Source organism: Colobus angolensis, unplaced genomic scaffold (assembly GCF_000951035.1).
Source record: "Colobus angolensis palliatus isolate OR3802 unplaced genomic scaffold, Cang.pa_1.0 Scaffold3, whole genome shotgun sequence".
Classification (NCBI taxonomy): Eukaryota; Metazoa; Chordata; class Mammalia; order Primates; family Cercopithecidae; genus Colobus; species Colobus angolensis.
Genome location: NW_012116265.1, coordinates 16,538,102 through 16,561,454, shown reverse-complemented (window position 1 = coordinate 16,561,454; position 23,353 = coordinate 16,538,102). Strand labels below are relative to the sequence as shown.

Below are 23,353 nucleotides of genomic sequence, written 5' to 3'. Positions count from 1 at the left end.
TCAGCCCTCTTCTTTTCCTCTTTCTACAGTTTCCTTACAAATCACAGCTACTGCTACAGCATCAATTACCCTTTTACTGGGCTGATTCCTCCTTTGAAAGCATCAGCCCCAAAGCCCACTGGCCCCATGGCACCAATTTCCCCAAGCAGCTCACTGTCAAGCCCTCTAGTGTGGAATTCAGTATCTGCTCTTCCAGCCCAACTTCTTCTCCTGCTTCCCTATTTCTCATTCTTCTCAGCCTGGGAGAGTCCGCTGTATTTTAGGCACTGTGCAAAGCCCTGGAAAGACTAAAATGAGTAAGACGCAGTCTCTGCCTCCAGGAAGCAATCACCTGCACTCAAGTCCTTAGTGATATCTTTCTTCCTCTCTTGCTGTATCCAGATCTCCTTTACATACGCCCATCTGCCTTACCCTGTGGCTGCCCCACCATGTCCAGCTCAGGTCCCTGCAATAGCTTCCCATAGGGCTTCTCCTGCCTCCAATCCTGTCCCCTCCCCAGCGAGCCTCGACTCTCCCACCCATGTCATCTCCCTACAGCACAGCCTTCCGGGCCTCCTGGCTGCTCAAAGACCTCCACTAGGTCTCCATGGCCTGTTTGAAGAAGTCAAATACCTCATCCAGACACCTCAAACCCTCATAGTCTGGGCCCAACCTAACTTTTCACATTTATCTTCCAGTAGTTTTCTGCATATAAACTGTGCCTTGAGTTTTACTCTGTCCTTGGCTTTGATCATGTCATCCCTCCTGTCTGAGATGCCCTCTCCTCTATCTGTTGAAAGCCACACATCCTTCTAGGGCCTGACTCCAAGGCAACCCACATCATGTGCCTCTGATGCCCTCAACCACCCAGCAGCCATGCTCCTTCACGCCTGTCAATCGCCAGAGCTGTGCTCCCTCTTTATGTACTTAACGCCTCCAGTCACACCGTGTGGAGCTCCCCTACACCAGGCTCCATCTCTGGAGGGTAAGCACGTGCTCCACTACCACCTGTCGTAGGCAAATCGACACGACACTCAGAAAGCGGTGCGGGAAACTGACAACTGGCTCTGAAGGGCCTGGTGCTGTTACCAGATTCTCTCTGAGTGACCTTCCCTCAGAGCTGGCTTGGAGAGCCACAAAGGAGAAGTCATTCTTTAGGGTCACAGAGCTTGCTGCTCAGGATGTCTTCCTCTCCCCTGTCCTGATTCGCTCTCGAGTATTTTTACTAGATCGAACTGGGTCTTTCTCCCACCGTGCCATCACAGGCTAAAATAACCCAAGCCATCATATTTGTCTTTTCCAATTCAACTCCCAGGAAGCCCCTCTGCCATCTACCTTTGTAAAGGCCCAGAGACACTCACGTTCAGGGATGGAAGCATTGTGCAGGTTGTTCCCTGAAAGCCGGGCCTGGAAGGCAGAACTGAAGAAACCGTCACCAGGGCCACTGTGGGAAGAGGAAGAGCCAAGTTAAAGGAGTGAAAATGTGATTTCCCAGGAGCTCTGGGAAGAGCTCTGCTCAGTTAGTTTAAGGGAAGTAGAATCAGATCATGGGACAGAAGTGGGTGATGGAGAAATTGGGGTCCAAATCCCAACTCAGCCACTTACTAGCTGTGTGACCTTGGGCAAGATAACCTTGTTTAGCCTTAGTTCCTCATTTATAAACTAGAGATTTAAAGAAACCCAGAGAAGTCGCAAGTGATTGTGATTAAATGAGATACTGTACACAAAATGCAGAACACAGTTCCTAATTCTCAGTGGCTACTCATGAAGTGGGAGCTGTTGCTGCCGGTGTTATTGCTATTGTTACCCTCACTCCTACTGCACATCTTATTGTTGCCTATCCCTGCTAAGTACAGGGGATTCTGTTTAGAGATAAGGGACAATTTGGCTATAAGGAAAATAGCTTCTTCCTTCAGGTTAGGGTGCTGCCTTTCTGAGCCCTTAGCACACCCAAAGGATAGAATATAGTGGGAAAGAAATAGGAAAAAGCCCCTGGGTCCCTCTCCTATCATTTTAACCACAGACCCAGAACATCACCCAGCCCCTCCACAGGCTTAAGGGCAAAAGGAAAACCAGAAGCAAGACGCTGCAAAGGCTCTGTCCGTACCTTTTACTCAGCACCATGAAGTGAACAGCAAAGGTGGCTGTGTAGAGAGCCAGGGGCAGCACTATGAGGCACAGGACACGAGCAGTCAGGTGTTTTCCCACAGTCACCTGCAAACAGAGGCCAGCGTGGGGTGCCAGGCACGTGAGACCTCATTATTCCTTATGTACTATGCATGCATTATATATAGATTTTAATGTGTAAGTCATAATCATAAAAAATGGCCAAGAGGAGAGGAGAATATGTGGAAACCCTAAGCCTTTCTATAATACCCACCACCCAAGCACTACACAAGATAAACATGGGCCACCCCTCTGCTACTTCTCCAGGCTCTACACCCAAGACCCCAGCCTGTCACTGTGCCAAGGACAAGGCACTGCCTGCATCTGCAACATAGCTGCTCACCAGTCCCCTCCATGTTCCAGGGACACTGACCTCCTTATACTTTCCCAGTGCTTCCTCTACTGTCCCAGCCCAACCCATCACATGGCTAATGGCTCCTTATCTTCCCAGCTTCCTCCCAGAGGCCTTCCTGGATTGCCTGGGACTGGCCTGGTGCCCTTTGCTGTGCTCTCCCAGCACGCCTGGCTGACTGTAACTGCCTGCTTCCTTATTTCTCTCTCTCCATTGACCCCAGAGGATGGGGACCATATTGTATTCGTCTGTATATTCCAGCGCCTCACACACAGTAGATGGTCTTCACATATTTTCTGAATGGATGAATGAGGAAGTGAATACACTTGTTAGGAGTTGGTTTGGAGGTGATGGACAGCACCACAGCAGAGTGATGGCCTGGGGCCAACCTAACCTGGGTGTGACTCCTAGATATACCTCTCACTCCCCATGGCCTTGCGGAGGTCATCACCTCTGTAGGTTTTCATTTCCTCATGTGAAAATCAGGGTAATAACTCCCCACCTCATAGGACTATTATGAGGGGTAAATGAGATAATGCAGGTAAAGCATTTCACATAGTGCCTGGCACAGAATCAGCCCTTAATAAATAATAAACCATAAAGGCCCTCCAAATATGGAGGCTGTGGGTCAGCAAATGAAAATTGTGAGTTCAGACCAGGCTCGGTGGCTCACGCGTGTAATCCCCGTACTTTGGGAGGCCGAGGCGGGTGGATCCCTTGAGGTCAGGAGTTTGAGAACAACCTGGCCAACACAGTAGAACCCCATCTCTACCAAAACTATAAAAATTAGCTGGGCATGGTGACATGTGCCTGTAATCCCAGGTACTTGGGAGGCTGAGGCAAGAGAATCACTTGAGCCCAGGAGGTGGAGGTTGCAGTGAGCCAACATCAGCCACTGCACTCCAGTCTGGGTAACAGAGCAAAACTCCACCTCAAAAAGAAAAAAAAAAAATAGGCAGACATTACAAAACAAATGCAAAAGGAGACTTCCAAGAATGTTAATCCATCCTCTCTCCCTTGAACCCTATCCAATCCTCAGCCAGGCCCACTCCCTGATGTCCTGCTGTCTGCGGAGGGTTGGGGGTCCAGCCCACCTGGGACCCAGAACACAGCCACTCTGCCACCTGCAGCAGAGACAGAGAAGGCCACTGGCTCCTACTCAGCAACATCAGGGAGGAAAAACATTTCCACAGCAAACGCTTGGGTGCTCACCAATGAAAGACTGAGGTCTCCGAACAGGTACCAAAGGTCTGCAATGGTGTTCAGCCCCACTTGAAGGATGATAAAGAGGCCAACAAACTTGACCCCTAAAGCACCAGCAAGACTAACACCAGTCAGGCTGAGCCAGAACCACCAGGGGGCAGAGAAGGGCCTGAAAATCAACAAGACGGAGTTCAATTTGGCAGCTGGAACCAAAGGAAAACGCAAGCGCAGCAGGGCACAGGGCAGTTCTCAGACTTGGAGAGGCTGTGCTGTGCCCTGTCTTGGGGGCTCTTAGCCTCAAGGGACCATGGCATGGCTCCAGGGAGGAGGCGGTCTATGAAAGCTCTGGAACGGCAGGCAAACTACACAGTCCGAGCGTGCAGGGTATTTTTCTGGGGAGAGTGGCCATAGTGCTCCTGGCTAAGTACAGGGCTCAGGGTAAGCGGGGGCTCCTTCTTCACAAGTGACCGGTCAGGCAGGAGTGAAAGGAGAATCCTTAGGTGCTCCTGGACTCAGGCAGCCCTCTCCTTTGTGTCACCTCTGCCCCTGTCGAAGGCAGCATTTACTGAGTGCTTACTATGTGTCAGGCACCATTCCAAGTATAATACATACATTAATTCTTCTAGCCATCACTATAGCCCACAGCGGATCATATGTCACTAGGTCCTCTTTTTGCACAGGAGGAAATCAAGAGACAAAGAGGTGGAGTAATACAGCTAGCAGACAGTGGGGCACAGTTTTAACCCAGGCAGTTGGGTCAAAGTTAGTGCTCCTGACCATTTTGCTGTTTGTATAGCACCTAGTACTCTACACTGTGATTCTCTGGCTCTCTGGCTGCCTTCTCTGCCAGAGCGAATATTCCTAAACAGCCAAGCCCAACAGAGCTCTGTACATCCAGCTTCTAGCATAGTACATGGCACACAGTATGTTTATTCAAGAAATGGTAGATGGAAGTGGATGTGGCGTAACCAGAACACCCAAAGCCAGAGTGGGCTGAGAGTCAGTGATCAGGTTTGATTAGCACAATGGAGCTTAATGAGCCTGGCTGTGCCAAGTTAACGTCCAGAAAAGCCTAGGAGGGGCCAACTCTTTTGGTTTGAATAGAATGAATGACTTATTCTACTTTCTCAGAAGTAGAAGGATGATCTGGAAAAGACTATTCTGGAAGTAGACTGGACCCTCTAGGTCAGCTTTAGAACTGACCAGGACCTGGAAGGATCCTCTTGGCTGGTATGGGCCATTCAAACCAACCTTTATATATGCTATTCCCATCATTAGGTCAGGACTGGATGCAACCACTGAGGGCAGGGAGAGAGTTTCCAGGCAGTATCTACCCTGGTGCCCTCCCTTCTAGGACAGAGTATGTGAAGGACAGGCCTGTCCTAGCATCTCCTAACCAGCACTGGTTACAAGAGGCGGGTGGGGAAAGCATTAGGATCCCTCCATAACATCCCAAAACCCCTACCCAACTGTACTCCATTGTAAACATGAGAATAATACGCTTGAAAAAGACAACTGACATTTTCTGTCTTGAATATGGCAAAAATAAAATCATCTGCAGAAAACTTCTTAAAATCTATTTTTATGACCTAAAATGGACAATCTAAGTTAAAAAAACAAACAAAACATATGCTTGCCTCAAGCTCAGCTTCAAGACAAGTCTCTGGGCATCCACCCTGGCCCTGGCCATTACAGAAGTTCTGGAGCTGCCACAGCTTCCGACCCTCCCCTCCCGGGGATGGAGTTTCTGACCTGTTGGCGCAGGAGTTGTACTTGACCATGCTCAGCATGGCAGCCATGATGAAGAACATCAGGATGGGGTCAAGGAGGATGTACTGGGACAGAGTGAGGCATCCCGTGTCTGAAAAACATGAGTTCCCTGGTGAAAAGGCGAGGTAAGAGAGGGGCCGCCTGAAAACCAAACACCCCAGCAGTAGGAAATAGTCCCTCTTGCCAGTTAATTGAGTGTAAGCACTTGTACGGTCAGGACTAGAGTCAACATCAACACTGAGTCATCGGGGAGGTGGAAGGCCACAGCTCTGGGAGACATCAAAGCCCAGTGACAAGAAGCAGTATCTCACACTGCCTCTAGGCCCTCAACCTAAGAGAAAATCATGTCATTCACTCACTCAGACCAGCCCTGAGACGAGTTCTCTTCCTCATTTCCACCATCAAAAAGGGAGTCCTACCACTGCTCATGTAACCACAAACTATCTACACCTATGATAGAATCTTATCATTTTACATGAAGTCTCTCTTGGTGGTTGATTCTCCAGACAGATGGCAGAATGATCTTCTTTTTTAACTTAAATCCTTAAATCTCATTATGTCATGCTCCTGCTTAAACTCTTCAATGTCTTCCAATCTCACTCAAAGTAAAAAGTTCTCATGACAACTGCCAGAGTCTGTGTGGTCTCCCTACCCATCCAACCTCATCTCCCAACACCCTCTGCGCCTCACTCACTCTGCCCTCGCCATGCCAGCCTTCTTACTGTGATTTGAACCCACAGAGCTCTGCACCGGAACTACAGTACATGCACTTCGCTCTGCCTGAATGCGCTTCCCTGAGATCTCTGCAGGGCTTGATCCTTTGTCTCACTCAGGTCTCTGCTCAAAGCTCCCCTCTCAGAAGCTCTTTCCTGACTACCCTGTCTAAAATAGTACTGATCTCCATTATTCCATCCCTTACCCTGCTTTATTTTCTGGCTTAGGACATCACATGACAGACTTATTCATTTACTTGTTTATTTACTGTCTGCCCATGATGGGGTAAACTCAATGAGATCAGAGTGCCTCACTGGTGTACCCTCTGAAACCGAGAAAAGTGGCGGGGAGCAGGGTAGGTGCTTGAGAAATTACTGTTGAATGAAAAGTGCATAAATGACTAAATGAATGAATAACTGAAGATGGAAATTCAAGATACAAGGAAAAAGCCACCAGTCGTCTATAGAGAAAGCCAATAATCTTGCAATCTATCTGTCAAAACAAAGCAACATATCTGTCAAAGCAAACCCATAAAGTACCCCATTTAAATTGGTCTAGATTTCTTTAAATGTTAAGCTCCCCAAGGTCATGAATTCACTTTCATAGCAACAAAGCTAGCAACAGGATCAGCTTCTACGACGAACTCTCATTTATCCATATGAGGATTATTATCCAAGTTCCCATTTTGCTATCTCTTGCCACCCAGCTACTTCTGCATTTACCTTTATATTTAGTTGAAATTAGTTTAGGAATGCAAACTAATATTAACCTAAGAGAAGCAAAATTAGAATTATAAGCTTCCTTCAAAAACAAACATACTCACAAATCTATCCTATTACCCACTCCAAACTCAATTGTGAATAACGTGGAGGTAAATCTATTCCTTGGGATTACTCATACCGATTCTCCCCTCCAAAAATATAAAGGCTTGTTATATATATAACTATTGATATACATTAAGTATTACTGTGAATGAGATTTGTAGTACATTTTACCCAATCCTAAAATTAATTGAACTGGACCCACAGATAGGACCCTTGAACGTACTGATTTTCAGCTACATTTACAGAGTGGCAGCCCATTTCCCAAAAGCCATGGCATGGCTCAGACAACTTACCAAAGGTGAGGAGGGCAGCGGTGAGCAGTGCTGCTGAGAGGGACTTAGACAGATCCAATACAGTGAGGTAGGCAAAGGGGACCAGCCAGGAGCCAAGGAACGCACAGAACTGTGGGAGGAATAGAGAAGCTGTCAAGTAACAAGCTGAGCTAGGTCAGGGACCTACTGGACTCAGTACAACCTAACATTTAAGACAGGGGACCTGATGAAGGCATGACTTTGGTGACCTAAAGTCACCTAGGATATCTATAACTAAGAAAAGAGTATTGTAATAGTGAAGAGCCAAATCAAGCAATATGTATGTTCCCATTAAGCAGCAACTTGTGCACTGACATGAAATCAGCAGAGTTCAGCCAGGAAGGTGTGGGTAGGAGAGAGGGAGAAAAGCAACCAAGTAGCTACACACCAGGAATAGAGAGAAGGGAAGGAAATGAGTGTTATTAACACAGAGATAGGAATTGACAGCCATTAGCTTCTATTACACAACTGTAGGTACAAGTTGAGAAAGACCCTTCTGAAGGTATTTCAGAGAATTTTAAGGAACCCCTAGTTCTTTTCTTCATTTACACCAGAAACCAGTCTTTAATCTACACAATGTACATATTTTGATTTTGGAAAAAGGGATTGCTTGATATTTCAGTACCTGGATGCCTGTTTGGTTTTTTTTTTTTTTTTAAGCTGCCAGCCCTCTTCCATCCCCTACCTGTCCATCAAAATAAACAGACAAGCCAGAATAATGGGAAATTCTCATGTTTGGTTGTTACATCCAATTACATATGGCATGTGATGTTCAAAAGTTATTAGGAAGACACAGAATCACTTAAGAACATGAACTTGAGGGTAGGACATACTCCTTGTTTAATATACTACAATATGGCCATGCAAATCATCTAACGATGAGGCCAAATAAGCACATGGTCATTTATTTAAAATGCTATGAAATCCTCAAGGAAAGGGGCTTGTAAATGCAAACCTCTCTAAGAGGTCCACACTGGAGTTCAGCTTCTGCTGGCTTCATTCAGCCACACGTTCAGGGTTCCCAAAAAGTTGGGTGTTAAGGCCCTGCCATGTTCCACCAAGGCTGGTGCTGTGAATTAGGACACATAGGGACTGGAGCAGACATTTGGCCTCCCTTCAAATAAGGCTGGAAAACTCACACAGGGACTGGAGCAGACATTTGGCCTGCCTTCAAACAAGGCTGGAAAACTCTGTGTGCCTGAAACCTTCATTGGGAAAGACACAGGAACATGGTGACAGGGTGTGGGCATGCTGAAATCTTCAGAAAAGGCTCTGAGATGTAGGCAACACTCCAGCAGCTGTGGCTGTGAGGGGAGGAGCAGGCAGCATGCCAGTGCATGGAGGCACCACTGGGGCTGCAGGAGACTCCTGACTGCCCGGGTTCCAGGCTGTTCTCCAACCTGAGGTCTGACAGTACACCAGGGCAGGGCAGCAGGTAACAATGCGTGCTTGCTCCTATCTATGTCATCTCTGTATTATCTGCGGCCTCCTTTTCCCTTCTTTCTCACCTCAGTTCTGACTATCTGCACCACAGGGGAGGGTCTGATCATCCTCCCCTCTGCTCACCACCCAGAGTCCCTTTATTTACACCTGCCACCACTCCAGGGCTGTTAACTATTAACATTTCTGATTCAGTGTGGCCCCAGGGTTCAGTCAGTCCATATCAAGTCAGGAAGCCTTACTCCTCTCATTCCCATGTAGCTGTGATGCTCATATTTATCCCCAGGCTTCTGGAACAAAAAGGTACCATCATATCCACTCAGGTAGCCAGCAAGACCTATCAGCATCTGAGGAGAGAAGAACAAACAAAAAGATGAGAAGCCTTTAGGAGAAGATTCCTCTGCCCTCTGAACTTCCCTCCAGCTGCACCCACAGACTTTGGGTTCCCTTGACAACTGTCCATAGAAAATGTTGCCGATGCGACATTTTCTCCTGCAGCTGCCACAGAGCAAAGAATCTTTTGTCTATAGAGCTTACTGCTTGAAACAAAACCTCTCTTGTATTATGGCTGAGTTCTGGGAACAGCACAACCTAAACACTTAGGAAGGAAAAAGAGCCCCACAATTTGAAGGGCAGAGTCAGTAAGGGGCCCTCTTATTCCGCTTTCCTTCAGATAGTGTAAAATAAAACAGGGCAGCTCTTGGGTCGTGGGCAGAGGCTGATTCCTGGGGAACTGGCCTCTTGAAAGGAAAGTGAGTTTCCAAGTCACAGTGAGGGAGAAAAGGGACCAAGGAGCTACATACCAGGAATAAAGACAAGGGAAGAAAACCAGAAAGAGGAATGCAAAGACAGATGCATTTGCCCAGAGGGGAAGAGAAAAACTGCCAAAGACCACAGGCTGGTTTCTCCCATTCCTAATATTCCAAAGGAGGGCAACGTTGGTACCTCCCAAACCAGAACAAATCAACTAGAAATTGAGACTGTGAGTCATGAACCCTTCAAAACCTTTGACAAGATCAGCTGTGTCTTTTGTATATTTCCTTGGCCATCAACATTGTAAAATTCTATTTTTCACATAAGCAATCAGAAGCAGCTGAAGTATAAAAACTGCTGGCAAATGCTAACCATCTGGGACAGCCCCAGGCTGCTCCAGTCTGACCCCCCGGGCTCTGGTGGGCTGGGTTGCAGGAGGGAATACACTGGCTGTGTGGGGAAAGTCTCTCTTAGCTGCACTTGTGGGACTTGGATTTAGACTACTAACCATCCCACTTTTTTCTCTAAGTAGTTCTAAACAGAGCCACGCTACAGCTCCAGGTCAAGGTACAGAAGCCAAAGTTTGGCAGAAAAAGATAACAAAGACTTGCTTTTAAAAAGGAAGGCGGGGACCCCAGGGTCCGGACAGGGTCATCCAAATACCTAGATGAACTAAAACTGCCAAGTGGCAACAAATGGATCCCTCTTCTCACCTGCGATCTTGCAGGACAAGCTTGCCTGGTGCTGACCATACATTTCCAGACTGCTTGGCTGGTCTGGGGTGAAGAAATGCACAGATCGTTTGGATCTCAGTGCCCTATATTCTAGCTCTTTGATCACGGACAATACTTAATATCTCTGAGCTATAGGTAATAAAAACTTCCTTCCAGAGGGCGTGAGGATTAGAGGTGACGCCATTAAGTAAACACCTAACACTACACCAACCACTTAGCAGACACTCAAAATTCAGTACTCTCTCAGTTCCCTTACGGTTCAAAGTAGCTCCAAGTTAATTTCTTTTTTTTTTTTTCTTTTTTTTTTGAGACGGAGTCTCGCTCTGTCCCCCAGGCAAGAGTGTAATGGCATGATCTCAGCTCACTGCAACCTCCCACTCCCCGGTTCAAGCAATTCTCCTGCCTCAGCCTCCAGAGTAGCTGGGATTACAGGCACTTGCCACCATGCCCAGCTAATTTTTTGTTTGTATTTTTAGTAGAGACGTGATTCCACCATGTTGATCAGGCTAGTCTTGAACTCCTGACCTCAGGTGATCCACCCACCTCAGCCTCCCAAAGTGCTGGGATTACAGGCGTAAGCCAAGGCGCCTGGCCCCAAGTTAATTTCTTAACTAAACAATTCTTTCAAATCAACAGAAAAAAAATGAATAACTTACTAGAAAATATGGCAAATTCATAGAAAACAAAATACAAATGGCTAATAAATATATGAAAAAATGTTCAACCTAACTCATACAGCTATGCAAATGAAAACAGTGATGTGTCATTTTTTACTCTCCAATTGGCAAGGTTTTTTTTTTTTTTTGAAACCAGGTCTCGCTCTTGTCACCCAGGCTGGAGTGCAGTGGCGTGATCTCGGCTCACCACAACCTCTGCCTCCCGGGTTCAAGCGATTCTCCTGCCTCAGCCTCCCAAGTAGCTGGGATTACAGGCACCTGCCACCCTGCCCGGCTAATTTTTGTATTTTTAGTAGAGACGGGGTTTTACCATGTTGGCCAGGCTGGTCTCAAACTCCTGATCTCAGGTGATCCACCCACCTCGGCCTCCCAAATCCCATGCTGGGATTACAGGCATGAGCCACCGCACCCGGCCAACAAAGTTTTTAAAGTATGATCATACCAGTGCTGGCAATGATGTGGGGAAGAAAGCACTGTCATACACTGCTGGTGGGAATATATATGATGACAACATCTTTGCAGGAAAACTTAGCAATATCTAACTCAATTTTAAATGTGTATATTCTTTGATTTTTTAGCTTGGCTGCTGGGAATTTTTCATATATACCTTCACAACTATACAATGATATATGTACAAGGATGTTCACTGCAATATCTTTTGTAATGGCTAAAAACTGGAAATAACCTACATGCCGCCCACCAACTGAAGAGGCGTAAATACTTACGGCACATCTACATAACAGAATGACACACGGCCATTAAAAAGAATGAAGCGTATTTTCATATGCTAATGTGGAAAGAAGATATATCATGTTTCAAACACAAGCTGCTGAACAACTGTAGTCTTATCCCATTTGAGTTTTTAAAAAGAATTGTGTGTATATATAATGTGTTGTTCATATGTACATATATAAAAACATACACACTTTTATTTGCATAAAAAATTCTTAGAGGAATATAAGAAACTATTGAGAAAGATGACTCTGGTTACCTCTGTGGACTAGAAATGTGGTGGCTTCTGACACCTTCTGAAGGAGGCTTCTGACCTCATACTTCCTTCTGTGCTGACCACATTTTCTGCTACGTGCAGGCTTTTTTTTTTTTTTTTTTTTTTTTGAGACGGAGTCTCGCGCTGTCGCCCAGGCTGGAGTGCAGTGGCGCGATCTCGGCTCACTGCAAGCTCCGCCTCCCGGGTTCACGCCATTCTCCTGCCTCAGCCTCCCGAGTAGCTGGGACTGCAGGCGCCTGCCACCTCACCCGGCTAATTCTTTTTTGTATTTTTTTTTTAGTAGAGACGGGGTTTCACCATGTTAGCCAAGATGGTCTTGATCTCCTGACCTCGTGATCCGCCCGCCTCGGCCTCCCAAAGTGCTGAGATTACAGGCTTGAGCCACCGCGCCCGGCCGTGCAGGCTTTTTTATGTTTTAAGTTCCTGTAGGACTGGAGCTGCCAGATGCTCAGGGCTGGGGGCCAATATGAAGCGGCGGGTCTCAGCCTCAGTAGCGAAGGAAGAAGCTTCCTGCTTGCCACTTGGAGGGGTTTTGATTCCTTGACTGGCTTGGCCTCAGAACCTGCAGAAGCTACTATGCCCTCTCACAGGTTTCCAGTTTGCTCATCACTCTCTTTCAACCAGACAGAACACGAGATAAATTAGGGGTGCAGATGGGCCGCACTCCCTGAGGGCAGCCTGAGAACCCTCACACTTCTCCCTTCACACAGGCAAGCAGATGTGAGGAAGGCAAGGCTTAGGTATATTATTATTTTATTTTATTTTATTACTTTTTTGAGATGGAGTCTTGCTCAGTCGCCCAGGCTTGAGTGCAGTGGTGTGATCTTGGTTCACTGCAACCTTCACCACCCAGGTTCAAGCTGTTCTCCTGCCTCAGCCTCCCAAACATCTGGGACTACAGACATGTGCCACCATGCCCAGCTAATTTTTGTATTTTTAGTAGGGATGGAGTTTCACCCTGTTGGCCAGGCTGGTCTCGAACTCCTGACCTCAGGTGTTCTGCCCACCTTAGCCTCCCAAAGTGCTGGGATTACAGGCATAAGCCACCACGCCTGGCCTAAGGCTTAGGTAAATTAAACAAATCAGCCAGTCCTGTGCACATGTCCACAGTGCGCTGAGCACCAGGAAAACTCCAAAAAAGAATGGGCAGTCCCCACAGAAACACTGGGCTGGGTTTCCTATGAAAAATCTTCATCAGAAGTCTGGTTCCCAGGCGAGCTCCATGCAAATACTCAACACGTCTGTTGCTTAATTCTATGGTAGTAACAGATGTAGTCTGAGGAGTGAGCCAAGGCAAGTTTGCGAGGTCGTGTGGTGTCACGATTGAGAGAGCAGGCTCTACGCCAGTCTGAATCTTGATTCTGCCACTTCCTAGCTTGGTTCTCTATGGCAAACTACTTATCTGCCTTCAGTTCCCCATCTGTGTAATGGTGATGCAACAATACCTACTTTATAAGGTTGTTCTGAGGCTTACATGAGATAATGCCTCTAAGGTGACCAGAACAGAATAAATGTTTTTAATTGTTCTTGTTATTGTTGTTATAGTATAATTATTGTTGTTACAGTATAAAAGAGATAGGAAGAGGCATAATACTTTCTACACTTTTCTTGGGCTCAGAGTCAGTTTTGAAATAGGCTACCTATTCTACGTCCCTCTCCACCCCTCTACCCTGTAGGGCCCCTGCTCTCATGCTTCCTTAAGCCCAACCATAGGTGATCTTTGTGATCTTTGAGAAAAGATTACTATCCCTGCCTCCTCCTGGCTTTCCTGCTCCCACCTTTATCCCCCAAGTACTATATGCTCCAAAATCCCTCCCCACTTCCTCACAGGAAAATTCCTGTCCCCTTGGTGCCCAAGATCTCAGTCTCCAGTTAGGAAGAAAGCCTTGAGTGAATTCCAGAGCTAATCTGAGAGCCTTTTCAGAGATTTTTGTTTTTAAAAGACTAAAATGGGCCAGGCGCGGTGGCTCATGCCTATAATCCCAACACTTTGGGAGGCCAAGGTGGGTGGACCTCCTGAGGTTGGGAGTTCAAGACTAGCCTGGCCAACACGGTGAAACCCTGTCTCTACTAAAAATACAAAAATTAGCTGGGTGTGGTGGCGGGCGCCTGTAATCCCAGATACTTAGGAGGCTGAGGCAAGAGAATCACTTAAACTTGGGAGGCAGAAGTTGCAGTGAGCCAAGATTGTGCCATTGAACTCCAGCCTGGGTGGCACGACTGAAACGCTGTCTCAAAACAAACAAACACAAAAAGAGTAAAGTGAATTCTAATTGGTGGAATTTCTAATGGCAAAACATGTGAGAGAAACAGATCAAACAATGTGTATGCTGGGCATGGGAAGGGAGAAAGAAGTCAGCCCCACGTGGACATCAGCCTCCTGAGCTATTTCTGCTTCATGCAGTGTATTCCTATTTCTTTTTTCTTTTTTAAAATCGAGACAAATTCACATAACATAACATCCACCAGTTTAAAGTGTGCAATGGGTGGTTTTAAGTATATTCACAAGATTGTGCAATCATCACCACTACCTAATTCCATAACATGTCATCACCCCATAAAGAATCCCCATGCCCATTTGCAGTCACTGCCTAATCCTCCCTCCCCAAGATCCTGGCAACCACTAATCTACTTTGTGTCTCTGTGGATTTATCAGTTCTAGGTATTTCATATAAGTGGAATCACAGGGTATGTAACCTTTTGTGTCTGGCTTCTTCCATTTAGCATGTTTTCTAGGTTCATCTATGTTGTAGCACGTATCAGAACCTCATCCCTTTTTATGGCCAAATAGTATTCCACTGTATGGCTGTGCCACACTTTTGTTCATCCCTCCCTCAGCTGATGGGCCCTCTTTCCATTTCCGAGCCCAGAGGACCCTTTAAAAAGCACCAAAGATTTTCCATGAAAGTAGCTGGTCTGAAACGTCAGAAAATTCTTTCTACAAGTCTCAAACTCTTTCTACAAGCCCCAAATCCAAAATCAAGATGTGGCTCCAGCCCTTAGGAACAATCCTCCAGGACCAGAGAGCTGCTGTTCACCACACTGCTCACCTTTCCCAGAGGCGGGTGCACGTCAAAGAAAAACGTACGGTTGATATAGTAACTTCCCATTTTTCCAAAGTGAGTCTCATCCCAACTAAAGGAAACACAGAAAGAAAAACAAGAATTTTAAAATTATCATAAAATCCAAATGGCCTTAATAAAGCATGGTTAAAATTAAAGGCTGTGCATTTCAAACAATTAATGCAAAAGTTTGGATTTTTAAAAAAAAAAATCTTTTGACACAAGTGATTTGAGGAAGAAAGACATCAAGTTAGCCACTGGTCTTCATTTAGATAGACGAGAAAGGTGAGCAAATATTCACCAGCCAATTACCAATTGAGTTAAATATACATATACTTACTCTGTATCTTGAGTTTCTATTTATTTTAAAAGGACAAGAAGTTTTCTCATAATAAGGAAAGGTTTGTAGTAAGAGTTTTCTTCTGGCCGGGCGTGGTGGCTCACAACTGTAATCCCAGCACTTTGGGAGGCTGAGGCGGGCAGCTCACGAGGTCAGGAGATGGAGACCATCCTGGCTAACACGGTGAAATTCCGTCTCTACTAAAAATACAAAAAATGAGCCGGGAGTGGTGACGTGCGCCTGTAGTCCCAGCTACTTGGGAGGCTGAGGCAGGAGAATGGCATGAACCGGGGAGGCGGAGCTTGCAGTGAGCCAGGATGGCGCTGCTGCACTCCAACCTGGACGACAGAGCAAGACTCCATCTCAACAAAATAAAAACAATTTTTTAAAAAAAAGAGTTTTCTTATCTCCAAGTAGCCAGTGTAAACAAAAATTTAAATTAAAAAAGTTTCTTCCAAGTCTGCTAACTTCTGAGACAACATTTGCTATTACAAGGTCCATTATGACATTGTTGGGTTATTGGTCAGGGTTGAGACTATAAACCATGATTGTCACAGGAGTCTCACTTTGCTCAGCGACCCTGTGACAAGTAAGCTGCTGACTGTGATCTGGCTGATCTTACACTAACTAGTATATAAAAGTTGAAGGTTTTCTTACTAAATTAAGACCACATCTAAAACCTATCCTCACTGCTTAAGTTATTTTGCAAGTAAATAAGTGATTTGGATAAACAGGCTTTCAAACACAATGCAAAGGTTTTATACAAGCACATACACCTTTCTACACCATACATGAGGGCTTTGGGAAGGCAGTCAAGTCATCCAGCAGAGCCTGGCCTTTTCCATTTGTTATTTTCTCCCTGCAGCTCAAAAGAAGAGTTACTTTCTAGTAGTCATCAATTTCCCAGGTCATGAGCAGTCATTAGTGACCTACTACATAAGGGGAAAACATGCTTTACCTAAAAATCTAGGGTTCTTTCTATATCTTACTCGGTGGGTCCAAGATAGGCAAAAGAATAGGTCTATTTCAGCACCTGCTAAACACATTGCTTGACATGTGATGAGGACACTGGCATGGTGAGGTCAAAGAGAGAAATAACTTCAAAGCAGCATAACAAAATTGATTTGCAGAGAGATCTAGTCCCAGCTCCACTGCTAACTAATGGCACAACCTGGCAAAATCACTCATTCTCTCTACTCCTCTTATCTCATCTACAAAATGAAGACAATAATATTATCTGCCCTGCCCACCTCCCAGGGAGGCCTTAGGGTTCAACTCAGGTAACACATGTGAAAGAATTCTGTAGACTATAAAGTACCATCCCTGCTGGACCCTATTTAAACTGTCCTAGTTTTTAAATCTGTTTGGGAATATACTAACAAAAGGATTCCAGTTTTGTGTTGTTGTTTTGTTTTTTGTTTGTTTTTTGAGACAGAGTTTCACTCTTGTTGCCCAGGCTGGAGTATAGTGACGCAATCTTGGCTCACTGCACCTTTCACCTCCTGGGTTCAAGCGATTCTCCTGCCTCAGTCTTCCAAGTAGCTAGGACTACAGGTGCCCACCACCATGCCCCCCTGGTTAATTTTTGTATTTTTAGTAGAGATAGGGTTTCACCATGTTGGCCAGGCTGGTCTCGAACTCCAAACCTCAGGTGATCCACCTGCCTCAGCCCCCCAAAGTGCTGGGATTACAGGTGTGAACCACCGCACCCGGCCTGGGCTCCAGATTTTTACTTCAAAAGTTTCCCAAGTGAAACCAGTTGTAACATTCATATTTCCTCCTGGCTTTTATTGCTTGTGTTAGGAGAGACAGTCCCCCATGGCTCTCTTGTGCTCCTCCAGGCCTTTCAGGGTATGCCAAGAATGCAATGTCCCGCTCCATCTTTCCCGAGGTCATTTCTAAGGTTATGTTTGCAGCAAACAACCTTGAGGGAAGAGTTAGTGTCTCCTTCTGAGACAGAGGGCTGTCTTGTTTATTGCTTGCCATAAAACAGCAGATTTCCCAAGCTTAATATTACTCAGCTGTGATGCAACCTACTGCATGTGCAAGCATTTATCCAGTACCTCAGCACCACGTGGGACTTAGGGGCAAAGGAAACTGATGCCAACATGCTGATGCACATCCCACTTGCTGTGCCATGAGAAATAAAGTCCTTTGTCTCTGACCCAAGACTTTGTCTTCTTTCGGCATGCAAACAACAGTGACAGGCTAACTTATTAGCTTATAAGTAGGCTAAGATAAAATCCCCAGCCCCTGACAATGTGGAGACAAGCATAGGAGGAGGAGAGACACAGTCTTTGGTAAGAGAAAGAATGAGGGCCTCCATGGGCCGGGAATGGGGTAGTGAGAGTCCCCCACTGTCCCACTATTACAGAGACTGATGGAAAGAGGTAGGATTGAAACAAGCCATTGAATGTCACCCTGGTTATTGCCCTGTGGTCTGGGCAAAAGGAGGAAGAGGAGTGATCATGACAATAGCAGCAAGCCCAGCAGCCCCTGCCAAAAGGCAATATGGATGTAGCTGCTCAATCAACAAGTCTCCAACGCTTCAACAAATGGTGCGGCAATAGGACCCTGCTATATAAGACAGAACTTTGAGTAAAATGAAAACACTGAAAGATCCTTGGGGGAGCTGTGTACTCAAGCCAAAAGTAAATACAAATATGCCTTGCTTTCTGGCTCAGAGCCACTCTCTCAGTTTATGTCCCACGATCCCTCCCACTCTACCACAACGGCAGCTGCTTTAAAGACTGAGATGGGCCGGGTGTGGTGGCTCACGACTGTAATCCTACCACTTTGGGAGGCCGAGGCGGGTGGATCACGAGGTCAGGAGATCGAGATCATCTGGCTAACATGGTGAAACCCCGTCTTTACTAAAAAATACAAAAAATTAGCTGGACGTGGTAGTGGGCGCCTGTAGTCCCAGCTACTCAGGAGGCTAAGGCAAGAGAATGGCGTGAATCCGGGAGGCGGAGCTTGCAGTGAGCCGAGATCGCGCCACTGCACTCCAGCCTGGGCGACAGAGCGAGACTCCGTCTCAAAAAAAAGAAAAAAAAAAGACAGATGATTAAAGGGTTTCCATGTCCCTAAAGGGGACAGAAGGTCATACACACCCATCCTAGTATGCTGGAGAGCCCCAGGGAGGAAAGGGGCAGACTCACGGCTCTGCTGGATATGAGGTCCCACATCTCCACTCTACAGTGTCTCATGGCGGGGAGGATGTGCTAGGCACAGAGGTTACCACAGACACTCAGAACTGCAGGGAGAGCTGTAGCAGTGTGCACATGGACTAAAGGGAGCGCTTTAGTCCTAACTCTGGGGGAGCGACACTGGGGAGGTCGTGCTGCTGAGCCTAAGTGAACAGCTAAAGGAGGAGAAAAAGCTTCTCCTCACTTCCTGCATCCAGCACCGCCACACTCTCCAACTGGGAAATGGCAAAAGCTCTGGCTTGCTGTCACCATACACCTGATGCAGGCCTTCTAGACGCATTCGTTCAAGGGGAAAAAGTGTCCAGATTAAACTGGTAATGTTTGAGCCATGCTCCCCGTAGGGAAGGGAAGTTAAAGTGACATTCCAGGCAGAGCTCTTTGGGCCTCTTCAGTGTACTATTCCTGTGGTTTCCAGTGTTGAATGTATAGCTGATACTGATCCCATAAGTGTCAAAGAGGATTATCCCGTGCAAGGGCTGCTGTGTGTAGACAGGTGATCCTGTCCTCTCCTGGTGGTCCAGAAGATAAAAATCCACATCCCTGGAAGGGAAAGGAAATAAATCACAGGCTTAAAAACTTCATGGCAGCTGGGAGCGGTGGCTCACACCTGTAATCCCAACACTTTGGGAGGCCAAGGCAGGTAGATCACCTGAGGTCAGGAGTTTGAGACCAGCCTGGCCAACATGGTGAAACCCTGTCTCTACTAAAAATACAAAAAGTTACCCAGGCGTGACAGCGGGCACCTGTAATCCCAGCTACTCGGGAGGCTAAGGCGGAGAATTGCTTGAACCCAGGAGGCAGAGGTTGCAGTGAGTCAAGATCAAGCCACTGCACTCCAGCCTGGGTGACTGAGACTCCTCCGTCTCAAAAAAATAAATAAATAAATAAAACTTCCTGGCTGTGGGAGTACTGAGAGCCACGCACCAGAATCACAGTGCCACCTGCTGGACATAGGTACCAAGCACACCCTTTCTAAAACGGCAGCTATTAACCTCTTAGTTAACTACTCAACGCTTTGAAATTGATTGCCAGACCCATAAAGGCCTCAGGACTCCCTAGCCTAGTATTCCCACTTTGGGGTGGGTCAGTGGGAATCTACTGATAACAAGGGAAGGGTTTACAAGCCTCACTGATCCCATGGAAATAGTACATTCAAGAATAGAGCTGGTAATCCCAGCTATTCAGGAGGTTGAGGCAGGAGGATGGCTTGAGGCCAGGAGTTCAAGACCAGCGTTGGCAGCACAGTGAGAACTTATCTCTTAAAAAATTTGTTTTAATTAGCTGGATGTGGTGGCACGTGTCTGTAGTGCCAGCTACTCAGGAGGCTGAGGCAGGAGAAGCCCAGGAGTTTGAGGCTGCAGTGAGCTACGATTGTACCACTCCACTCTAGCCTGGGCAACAAAGTCAGACCTCATCTCTTTGAAAAAAAAAAGAGTATAGCCAGGCTGGCCCTCGAGGCATCTTGGTTTTCCGTGAAGAAGTGGCAGCTCCCACTTTGGGAGAAACAACCTTCTCCACTGCCTGAAGCCGAGCTGCTGGTTCAGTAGGGCCCTGATTCACAGGGGTTCCTCTAAATGCTTAGGCCTGTCTCACCAATGATTAGGCTGAGTTAAAAACTGATGTTACCCACCAGGCAGCAGCAGGCACTTAGCCCCAGTGACAACTCTGGATGGCTGACGGCGGTAAGGATTGAAGCATTTGGTATGCCACTTGGAAGACTAAATACTGAGAGATGAAAGTGAGAACTGTGGAAACACATCACGGCTGCCTGCCAATAGGACAGACTGGATCACTCATGTAGGTGCCCACACTAAGGGCAGGTACTCTCATAAGACTGACTGGGATCAAGCTGCTGATCCAGCCTGCACCACCAAGACTGCGGCCATAGCCACCTGGATTCATGCAACAGGTATGGAAACATCTACCATCATGGACCAGGCACAATGTAAGGGACTACATGTTTCCGAGGCAGAAGCCACTACTGCATGCCAGACTTGTGACTTCCGCCAAAAGTTGGCCTGCTTGTCTTGCAGTAAAGGAAACCACGTTGCAAGGGGCACTGACCCCACCTGCTCCTGGGAGACTGACATTAGGACTTTGTTCCCTTCTCCCAGGCTCTCATCAGTACCTTGCTACTGCTGATACTTTTTCAGATTACAGTGCTGATGTTGCTTTTCCAGTTCAATCATCTGACTCTGTGTATACCACTGTGGCCCTTGGAACTAAGCTCTGCCAGGTTTTCTGCTTTCCAAACCATCTACAGTCTGACAGTGGCATATCTTTTTGTCACAACGACCACCCAACAATGTCAACAGTCAATAGCCAAGGTATTCGATGGACCTCCCACACTCCCTACCATCCACAGGCATAATATTGTCAAGTACTGAATAGTTCCCTCAAAGATCAACTAAAAAAGATGTTTGACTCTGTTTTTAACCTCCTCCCGGTCTACACACCTTAGTGCAGCAGTTTGGTCACCTAAGGCAGCCTTCTCAGAAAGGGTTCATCTCCTTTTGCCTACCAACTGGGTAATGATCAGGAAAAAGGGGTGGAGGGTTATATAAACCTATTTTGAAAATTTAAGATTCTTCCCTGACCATTTCTGGCCATGGTTCATCTTCTGCCTTACAGAAAGCCCAGATCAGCTGGGAGGAGGAGGCTATCTATGTAATTCGGACTTAATTCTAGTTCAGTCACTAGATTGTCTTGTTGGAATGGCCTGGTGCTACAGCATAAAGTTAATGATCATTTGGTTGGGTACAGTGGTTTTAAAGTCCCCCTACAGTGGCCCACATGTGTCAAGGTAGAAGACATAATGGGCCTCTGTCAATTTTCTAACAATGCCCTTGGGTATTAAAAGGTCTGGATATTGAATAAATGGAGAAAAGGTGAAGTTATAGGTACTAGGGTAGGACACACTAATTATGTAGCAATGGAAGGAAAGAAACAATCCTGGCATCTGGGGAAGGAACACCTTAGGCCCCTGGAGATGTAAAGAGAAGGGAAACAATGTTCTCTTTGTTTGCCAGGCACCAAAGCCTGGCAAACATTCATATGGTCCACCTAAGTCAAGCAGCAACTGTGGCTGGCAATCTGACCTGTGGCTGAGTTTGTCATCTCACTATGAAAACAAAAAAACTTTATCTAGTAGGTCAGTATAGAAAAGAAAAAAGAAAATTAAAAAAGAAAACAAAAACTCACATGGACATGGCCAGTCTTGAACTATTCCCACGTGCCTGATGACATCAACACCAACTCCCAAACACAGACTTCCCTCACAGGTGTGCAAACACACAGATCAGCACAACCTTCTATCAAACCAGCTGATACAAATCACATACTTCTCCTGAGAACCTAGGGGCCTTCCTTAGGTTATGCCTTGTCTAGTCATTGAGGCTGCAACTATTCAGTGATACTGCCCATGTGGTTTAAATTTGATGGTGATCCAAATAAAAATCTAACAAAAATCCTGGAATGGCCTGCACTCCTTCAAGTAATACGTTAGTGTAAGGAAGAATGGGTCACAAAATATCTTTCCATTAATCATGGTAGTTACTTTTTTTTTTTTGAGATGGAGTCTCACTTTGTGGAGTCTCACTTTGTTGCCCAGGCTGGAATGCAATGGTGTGATCTTAGCTCACTGCAACTTCTGCCTCCCGGATTCAAGTGATTCTCCCACCTCAGCCTCCTGAGCAGGTGGGATTACAGGCACCCGCCATCATGCCCGGCTAAGTTTTGTATTTTCAGTTGAAATGGGGTTTCACCATGTTGGCCAGGTTGGTCTCGAACTCCCGACCTCAGGTGATCCGCCCGCCTCAGCCTCCCAAAGTGCCAGGATTACAGGCGTGAGCCACCGTGCCTGGCCTGGTAGTTACTTTCTTAAAATTTTTTTTACAAGGGTAGAGGGCTATTGTAATTACTGGTAATGACACCAAAGATCAGAGATCAATCTGAACTTCTGTGCACAGGTCACAGTAGTTAATAGACCAGATGTCTGAAATAAGATTCCTTGGTGCCCCCAGGACTTATTCACAAGTGGCTGAATTCAGGACTCTGGAGGGCATGGTTGAGGTAAATACTGTAAGCTGGCCTTATTCTGCTGCTTAGAGTCCCATTGACAACAACCTTAATTAAATGCTGTAAGGGACAAACTGAAAAGATTTGGTCCCTGCCTCTGTCAGCCAGGTTAATCAGAGTAGCCAGGGGAGTTGCATATTCATGTGAAAATCTGCTAGAAGCCAAGACTGCAGAATCGAGGAGTGAGAGAGGCTGTCAGATTGCTCATGCCTCTACACATCATTCTGGGTCTACCAAGAATGCAAGGCCCTGACTGCCTCTCACTTGGGCCATTTCTCAGGGTTGGGTTTGCAGCAAGCAACCTTGACAGAAGAGGCAGTGTCTCCCTCCAGGACAAAGAGGAGGTCTGCGTACTGCCGTCTATAAAACAGCAGATTTTCCAAGCTGGTCGTTCCTTCACTTGGATGCAACCCACTGCCTGTGCAGTCATCCATTTAAACCCATAGCGCCACCCTGTGGGACTTGGATGGCAAGGGAAACTGCTTCTAACATGCATCCTCTTTCCTGTAATAAAGTCCTTTGTCCCTAACCCAGGAGTCTCATCTTCTGCCAGCAGTCACGACACAATAACAGGCTAATTTATTAATTTCTTTTTTTTCTTTTTTTTTTTTTGAGGCAGAATCTCGCTCTGTCGCCCAGGCTGGAGTGCAGTGGCCGAATCTCAGCTCACTGCAAGCTCCGCCTCCCGGGTTTACGCCATTCTCCTGCCTCAGCCTCCCGAGTAGCTGGGACT

At 46.4% G+C, this 23,353-nt stretch overlaps 1 protein-coding gene across 1 annotated transcript in view; it reads right to left on the bottom strand.

Moving 5' to 3' along the window:
* The window catches only part of POMT2 (protein-O-mannosyltransferase 2), a 55,635-nt gene that overhangs the window by 30,556 nt on the left and 1,726 nt on the right, over positions 1–23,353 (bottom strand). Inside the window, exons 2-9 of the mRNA XM_011949804.1 lie at positions 22,885–22,974; positions 14,983–15,067; positions 9,002–9,106; positions 7,302–7,410; positions 5,453–5,561; positions 3,710–3,869; positions 2,087–2,193; positions 1,341–1,423 (exon numbers count right to left, since the gene is read on the bottom strand). Of these exons, the coding sequence (XP_011805194.1) occupies positions 1,341–1,423; positions 2,087–2,193; positions 3,710–3,869; positions 5,453–5,561; positions 7,302–7,410; positions 9,002–9,106; positions 14,983–15,067; positions 22,885–22,974 (848 nt within the window). The remainder of the gene's footprint in view (positions 1–1,340; positions 1,424–2,086; positions 2,194–3,709; positions 3,870–5,452; positions 5,562–7,301; positions 7,411–9,001; positions 9,107–14,982; positions 15,068–22,884; positions 22,975–23,353) is intronic.